The sequence below is a fragment of the Asparagus officinalis genome, chromosome 8 (assembly GCF_001876935.1).
Source record: "Asparagus officinalis chromosome 8, Aspof.V1, whole genome shotgun sequence".
Lineage (NCBI taxonomy): Eukaryota > Viridiplantae > Streptophyta > Magnoliopsida > Asparagales > Asparagaceae > Asparagus > Asparagus officinalis.
In genome coordinates, this window is record NC_033801.1 from 111,752,323 (window position 1) to 111,760,663 (window position 8,341).

Genomic DNA, 8,341 nt, shown 5'->3' on the forward strand with positions numbered 1-8,341 from the left:
GGGGCGGCGGCGGCTAGGGTTTTGGTGGCTCTGATACCATATAGAATGTGAAAACCCTAATTCATTATGAGATCTCTTGGGCTTTATATAGGCCCCTACAAAACTTACAAATAAGTCCCTAATAATACTAATATGTCAACAGTCCATTTCTTCTCCATTGGATGAAAAGTAAGACATTGCGAAAAAGAGGATAGAAAGTAGTATATTCAGCCTTTTTCATTTGCCAGTGCAAGAGGGTTTACATGAACCACTACTACCTACGCTTGATTTTATAGCTTATTAATTTAGCTTTTCTTTCTTTTTTTCTTTTTCCCTTCTGTTCCTTGTAGGCATGAGATTGTTGGTACTGTGACCAAAGCGGGATCCAATGTCCACAAGTTTAAATGTGGTGACAAGATTGGTGTAGGGTACATGGTTGGCTCGTGCAATGCATGTTATAGTTGCGCAGAGGGTTTTGAAAACTACTGTACCGAGATAGTACCCACTTCCAACGGCATCTACAATGACGGAAAGATAACATATGGAGGATTCGCGGATAATTTAGTCGTCGATGAGCATTTTGCAGTTCGCCTTCCGGAAAACTTGGCGCTAGAAAAGGCTGCACCTTTGTTATGTGCAGGTATTACAGTGTACAGTCCAATGAAGTATTTTGGGCTTAATAAGGCAGGAAAACATCTTGGGGTTGTTGGGCTTGGAGGGCTTGGACATGTTGCTGTGAAGTTTGGAAAGGCGTTTGGTATGAAAGTTACAGTGATCAGCACATCACCAAAGAAGGAGAAGGAAGCGGTTGAACATTTGGGAGCCGATGCGTTTTTAGTCAGTCGTAATCCAGAACAAATCAAGGTAGAAACAATTATACTTAAGCTGATAGAAATAGAGGGTTATTAAGGTAAGTTTCATAAAGCTATGATACACTTTCAGGTGTTTTACACAAAGCTACTGTAACTTTTTATGAGATAAAACTACCATGGAATATTTTCATAGCTATCATGAAAAAGTTTGATGTCAGTTAAGGTAACTGGAAGCATGTGAATATGTTTTCGACAATTTTCTTTGGATATACTTTATATATCTTCTAGATTATCCTAATGAACATTGTGGTTTGATAGATATAAAGGGTACTTTAGACCTTTTGTCCAAGACAGTAATACTATTAACAACAAGTTCCTAGTATTTTCCACAGTTTTGAAACTTCATGATAGTTTCTCTAGTCAAAAAGTTAATGGTAAGTTTCTTCAAAACCCCCCCAAGTTCATGTTGTGAAGTTTATCCTTTCTTTGATCCATTACATTGTGGACCGTATTCTAAGTCTAATCATCTTTACATACTTCTGAGCATTGCTTCAATAAAACATATTAAATACATTCACTTGTATAGATTTTCAGATACATCTAACAAGTCTTGTGTTGAGAGTTGTTTCTTTATGTATATTTAGTCCCACATTGGTTGGGGACCAGTCTCTTTGTATTTATAATATTATAAATAACATCCAAGAGAGAGAACTAAGTATCCTCTCTGATTACTTCTTAAAAAAAACCCAATGTGGGACTAAACATACATAAAGAAACAACTCGATATAAACTTCACTCGATATATGTACACTCGATATATGACATGGCATGGTATTTTGCCTTTCTGAGTGATATATGTACACTTGTTGCATTTAAGCAGTAATGGTAAACTTCACTCGATATAAAATGTTGGCATAGTTATTTACTACTGATGTTTTCTCCATTTTCCTTTTTTGGTTTTAGGCTGCCATGAGAACCATGGATGGTATCATTGATACAGTTTCAGCTAACCACCCCATCACTCCATTGCTAGCATTACTGAAAACACGTGGAAAGATGATAAATGTGGGCCTGCCAAACAAACCATTGGAAGTTCCTGCTTTTTCCTTGATCCAAGGTAAATCAAAAGCTTATGTCTTATTCCAGTTTTGATCCAAGGTAAATCAAAAGCTTATGTCTTATTCCAGTTTTACCTGATTCCTTAAAGGGTTGTTTGATTGATAGCAAATAGAACTGCAACATCAAGTACTGCAGTCAAATTTCATATGTTGTAGAAACGAACAGTAGCAGTTGGCATAATCCTTTTGGCTGCAGCAAACCACAATCTTTGCGCTAAATTAAAAAAAATTGATGTCATATCATTAATTTAGTGGAATGCAACTCATAAAACGTGTATTACAATTGCAGCTAAAAAAACACTTGCTTTGCAATGAAAATATGTTTCATGTAATAAAGATGCAAATCTAAACACTGGATTTGCATTTAGAAATACATCTCATGCGATACAAGCACAGATACCACAACAGGTCTAAGTCCAGTTTTCTGCCACATTTTCTGCAACATTTGATACATTTTTCTACATGCAACATTTGCAACATTTAATAATAGCAGCATGCCAAAACAACGTCTGAATCTCTTTGTTTTATATTTTACAGGGGGGAGGACTCTTGCGGGAAGTTATATTGGTGGAATGAGAGATGCCCAGGAGATGATAGACTTTGCTGGGGAGCACAATATAACTGCAGAGGTTGAGGTGGTTTCCATGGATTACGTGAACACAGCATTTGAGCGACTTGCCAAGGGCGACGTTCGATACCGATTCGTTATTGACATTGCAAACACTTTATCTCCTGCTTAACGATGGTGACTATATTTCTGTATATATGATATAGGGACAGTTGGGTACAATAAGATTGTGCCTGATGCTTACTCACCTGAGGAGGTCTCCAAGTATGTATTTCGAGTAAGCTTCATGGTATCAGAGAGTGACCAATTTCTAATAAGTTGCCATAATTCTGTTATGTATATCAGTTAAAATTCAAGTGTTCGCTGTCTTTACTTTGTTAAACTTTCTATAGAAATCGTCTTTTATATGAAATGCAGCCTAACCTTACCCAGCCCAACCTTACCCTTTACATGTCGATTTTTCAAATGGGAAAGTACATTATTCTCCCTTTTAGTGATGAATTACTAATGACTAATGAAGTTTATAAACTGAGCGCCGTCTTCTAAGATGTATTATCAAAGTGATATTTTCAAGATATCCTCTGTTAGAAGCAAACGCAGATCCTTAACTCCATGGTACATGAGATTTCAAACCCTCTACACCTCATATATGGATTACATTTAGCTGGGAGGTAATCTGAGGAACAGAATGGACACTACTATGGTGAATCCCTAAAATTGTTATTGAAACTGGAATCTTCAAATTGTTTGAGAACTGTGTACCATGCTTTTCATTTATATTTGCAGTCACATACTAAATAAAGTTGCATTTTGACTTCTGAATTCTCAAGAAATTGGAGATAATGCTTAGTGAAAGATTATGCTGGGGACTGGAAGTGAAACTTTCCTGCCATCATAGTCACAGAAAATCTGAAAAAAGCACTGAGGTATGTTTGTTCGAATTTAGTTCATTTGGAAATAGCAATCTCTTTCTTTGTAACGGTCGTTTCCAGAGATTTTTCTGTTGTTTTTATCCGTGCATTGCACAAGTCTTTGCTTCTCATTGTCCATATACGATAATGAACTTGATCCTTGAAGTTAAGAGGTGATTGCTTCATTTAATAAAAATATATTGCTTCTTGATCTTCTAACTGAAAAGAAAAACAGAGAAAATCAGAGTATTTGATTCTAGACAGTCCTCGACATATGCTTCATGTCCCCTCGATATTTTGGAAAAGGGAGATTCGAATTACTATATACAAATGGCTAATATGTAGTCTGAAAATATTGACAATTGAGCATCATCTTGGGTAATTTAAGGACATCCTGAGTTCTTCTTCTAAACTGTAGGACCTAGTTGTACCATTGATCCTACTTCCACCAGATATGTTGGAAATAAACCTATCACATTCTTCAGATTTCTGCTGTTGTGATGCAGATGAGGAATATTTCTGTTTCTTTTTCTGAATCATTCTGTTAAGCTTTAGCTCAACTGTCTTCATCGTTGGCCTTTCTTCTCCTCTGATCCTTAAGCATGCCCCTGCAAGTATGGCAATTGCTTCTAACTCCTCCTTTCTTCCCTCTTCTGCGATTCTAACATCCAGAATTTGAAACAGTTGCTTCTCCTCCAATGACTCAATGAAATGCATGGCGAGATTTTTCTCCTGTTTTAGCATAGTTTTAGAAATTATTCTCTCCCCCGTTAGAAGCTCTACGAGAATTACACCAAAACTGTAAACATCACTTTTCTCGGTTAGTTGTCCTGTATAGTAGTATTCAGGATCCAAATATCCAAAGGTTCCTTGAACTGCGGTGGTTACCCGTGTCCTATCAGATGGAATGGACCTAGATGTGCCAAAATCAGATATTTTCACCGTAAGATTATGATCAAGAAGTATATTAGATGACTTAATATCTCGATGAAAAATGGATATAGAGGCCGCAGAATGCAAATAATAAAGAGCTCCAGCGATCTCTGTTGCTATCCTTAGACGATCCTCGAAAGATAATGATGAAACGTGATTTCCAATGACATGCAAATGGTCAGAAAGTGTTCCTCCAGAAATGAACTCATAGACTAGTAAAGGAACTTCAGATTCAAGGCAACACCCAAAAAGCTTGACTATGTTCCTGTGGTTAAGTTGTGACAAAATAGCGACCTCATTTATAAACTGCTTGATCTCAGTCTGGTTGTTTATTTCAGACTTTTTAACCGCAACAACTCTTTGGTCAGATAAGATTCCTTTGTAGACTGTACCGTGGCCTCCGCGACCGAGAACTCTGGTAGGTTCGAAACTGTTAGTTGCCTTGTTTAGCTCCTCTAAAGTAAAGATCTTTGTCCTCTCCACATCGTTTTCCGTACTAATAAGAAGTTGCTGAAGCAACAAGCCGTGATTTCTACGAAAGCACATTTCTCTGTGTTTCTTGCTGTTTATTTGCTGAAACCTTTTGTAGAGGAGAAAACTAGCAATGGCTAGACTAAGAATGCTAAATCCTGATGCAGCACCAATTCCAATGATGATACCTACAGGGGGAAATTGTTTGAAATCTTTATAACATCACGAAAGAGAGAGTATTTATGTCATGAAAATGAACGGGTATGCTGTTCACCTATATTGATTCCGGATTTATCAGGTAAACATCCAGAACTCGGATCCCCATCAACCCTGCTAAATGTGCCTTTTGGGCAGTGGCATGAGTAGCTCCCAAGAGTGTTTGTGCACAATGCCACTGCACAAGGATTTTTATCTTGTGCACACTCATCGATATCTGATTCATCATTGAGAACCTGATGTTATTTACTGAGATAACTGAAAAGATTCTACAAAGACTTATTATGGTTCTGTTATAGAGTACAATTTGTCAATTATACCCAACTTATCGGGCTTTCTGTCATGGGAAAGCACAAAAACTGTCAGACCTAGACCAGCGAGCAGCGGGTCTGGGTTTTATGTTGATTATGGTTTGTATTTCGGAGTTTCAACACCAGAGGAGTCGACTGATCATTCAACCACCCAAGAACTGGGGGAATCGACCGAGCCAACTGCTCGAGGGGACCAATTAGCCAACCGGTCAGCCAGCTGATCAGATTTGGTCAGGTCACTTCTCAAGTACTGATTTGTTTAGGATACTGATGCTTCAGGATTTGTTGGGAACTATTGTGTGTGTGTGTGTTTTCCTTCGTATATGGGCAATACTGGAGGCAGAGAATTGAGGCCAAAAAGAAAGAGAGAGTGAAAGAATTACTCTCATAAGGATTTGCAATTGTGATATTTTTTAAAGTTAGTAGTGATCTCTCCCTTCTCACTTGGGCACATCTTCGAACCACATAAATCTTTTTTTATTTTATTTTTTGTGATCGGTTCAAGCATTCAAATGATCTTTGATATGAAAATTTTATCTCTTCCGCATTTTGTGCGTTTCATTACCTGACATCTAGAATTGCCAGAGGGGGGAAAAAATACCTCGACACCCATTAGCAATATATGGGTTTCCCTCAAATCCAGATAAACATTCACAGGTATATCCAGTATCACCATCAACACATAGGCTTTGCTTGCTTCGACATGCATAACTTGTCTGATTCCTTGCTGCATACGCACAAGACCATGATCTGTTGTCCGCAGACTCCCAGGGGATCGCCCAATCAACGACCACCGGTACCTTGTAGTCCTTGCTGAAAAATTTGTCATCAGCCAGTTGTATCGGATTGAACCTGAACCATTGGCGATCGACCAAGAATGACTTGGTGCATGATCCAATATCACTAGGCGCTACCTGTTATGAAAATAGAGAGTACAGGAGATGGAACTTCTGAGGCATAAAGAATTGTTTCCTTAAGGATATATTCGCCAACTTGGTAATCTAAGTTTGTTTCGGGTTAAGCAAATTCTCCTCCTAGGATACAACAAAAAAAAAATAAAAATTTCAGAAAGCAAATCTGGAATTGTAAAGCAATTCTCTGTGAGACAACTTTTGTAAGATTGCAGAAACAAATTTTGCGAATCAATTCTCACTAACACTATCCCCAATCATTGTCTGGCAGCATCCCATCCCTGAGCAAGAACCATTTATTCTCTCGACGCTGGTGTAATCAAAACAAACAGCGGCACACAGGTTGGTGACGGAAGGAGGACGACTGAGGGACGTGACGTACGATATGACACTGCAGCCGATGGTGACAAAGGCGTTGCGGTCAGCAGAGAAGGTGAAGGGCCCATTATCCCCGATACCGCTCCATGTCATATTATACGAGTCCTGGACAGTTTCTCCAGGATCACAGAACAATCGTAGTATGGGGCTCTTGATTAGGACCTGCCCATGCGATATCAATATTTCGGTCGCTTCAAATGTGCCGTCGCCTAGGTAGAGTTTGGGGCCGGAGGTGGAGGAGTGGTTGCAGGTGAGGTTGAATCCGGGACGGTAGCAGGCAGGATGACCGATGCCGAAAGGATAGGGAATGGTGATATTGCCGCATTGAGTTTGGCAGTTAGTTGCTGCTGATGCTGCAACCGCAACAATGATCAGCTGCAGCCGAAACAAGAAGAACGCCCAAGGTCTCATTTTCCTATGGTGAGGGAATCTAACTCTCATCTTTTATTGTAGAGTCTCCCGTAGATAAGGCTAGCAATTGCATAACCATCGACTAATTCTCCACGGCTTATGTTGACCAATTGTAGATAGGACTAAGTCACAAATCTAAATTTCCAAATTCTCGACATTGAAATATTTACACTGTGTGTCCCACCAGAACACGATTGATTTTTCTATACCAATGGATTTTGTCATTACCTTCAAGAAAGATTCCACTGGAATAATCTTTTTATTCAGCGCTCGAGTTTCTTTGAGGTCTCTGTCTCACTGTTTATAGGTTCAAAATAAGCTTGCCGAATAAGGATATTAACCCTTAAAGCACACACCATTTTCCATATGGAGTTTATAGGTTCAAAATAAGCTTGCCGAATAAGGATATTAACCCTTAAAGCACACAACATTTTCTCATTTAAGGACTCTATATCACTCTTTTGCTACAACGAATGACTGCATACTATGTTGCGTCCAGCGGAAGCGGACTCAATCCACAACAAGTTGGTAAGCAATGCACAAAGAACACAACGAGCATAATCCACAATCCAAAACGGCCAAGATCAATCGCAAACACAGAGAATTACGTGGTTTGGCAAGATGTCTACGTCCACGGGGAGAGGATGGAGAGATTTCACTATATGGAGGAGAAATACAATGGATTACAACTCTCAAACAATCAAAATAACCCTCACCAACAAGATCTCACTCACCTTCAAAGAATCTACCTCTCAAAGTGCTCAATCTTCTCTCAAAATTCTTTTTCTCTGATAAAAAACCCTAATAAAAAATGTTCCTTTATATCCTAACTCCAAAACGGAATCCAAAACAGAATAGGAAATAGATTTCTGATCAGTCGATCGATATTCTCCATCGGTCAACCGACCAGAGAGATTCATGTACCTGCTGTGCATGATTTTCGGTCGACTGATCAAATTCATCAGTCGACCGACCAGAGTAGTTTTCTCTGTACTTCACCAATCTTTCAATAATTCTCCAACTCGGCGAAGTGTTCCCAAAAAAAACTGAGCCAACACAAGAACACTAATGTGTCGTCTCTCTAAATCCGGCTACACCAATGTGGTTGCCTACGTACCTCATCTCCCAAGGGATCAAGTCGCCAGTAGTTCCTCCAAATGGCCTCAACATGCCTCAACAAGCACAAATATGCATCACATTTCTACAGTGATTGCACTTGCTGCTATAGACCACCTTCGTGAGCATATCTGCTGGATTGTCTTTGGTATGGACCTTCACAAGCTCCACATCACCATTTTCAAGAACATCCCGGACGAAGTGAT

At 39.1% G+C, this 8,341-nt stretch overlaps 2 protein-coding genes across 2 annotated transcripts in view; one reads left to right on the plus strand and one right to left on the minus strand.

Annotated features, from left to right (window-relative positions):
• Positions 1-2,836, plus strand: part of LOC109851497 (probable mannitol dehydrogenase) — a 12,913-nt gene extending 10,077 nt beyond the window's left edge. Inside the window, exons 3-5 of the mRNA XM_020421662.1 lie at positions 330-843; positions 1,755-1,908; positions 2,447-2,836. Coding sequence (XP_020277251.1) covers positions 330-843; positions 1,755-1,908; positions 2,447-2,649 — 871 coding nt within the window. The 3' untranslated portion in view covers positions 2,650-2,836. The remainder of the gene's footprint in view (positions 1-329; positions 844-1,754; positions 1,909-2,446) is intronic.
• LOC109821721 (wall-associated receptor kinase 2-like) lies at positions 3,186-7,126 on the minus strand. Its single transcript, XM_020387884.1, has 4 exons — positions 6,477-7,126; positions 5,921-6,236; positions 5,067-5,225; positions 3,186-4,980 (listed from the first exon to the last, which is right to left on the minus strand). The coding sequence occupies exons 1-4, from the start codon at positions 7,047-7,049 to the stop codon at positions 3,758-3,760; spliced, it is 2,271 nt and encodes a 756-aa protein (XP_020243473.1). The 5' UTR covers positions 7,050-7,126; the 3' UTR covers positions 3,186-3,757.

Coding starts and splice junctions, on each gene's coding strand:
- LOC109821721 (XM_020387884.1), bottom strand. CDS start 7,049: ATGAGAGTTAGATTCCCTCACCATAGGAAAATGAGACCTTGGGCGTTC. Junction 5,226..5,920: donor TATTGCTAATGGGTGTCGAG/GTATTTTTTCCC, acceptor ATGATGAATCAG/ATATCGATGAGTGTGCACAA. Junction 4,981..5,066: donor TAAATCCGGAATCAATATAG/GTGAACAGCATA, acceptor TTCCCCCTGTAG/GTATCATCATTGGAATTGGT.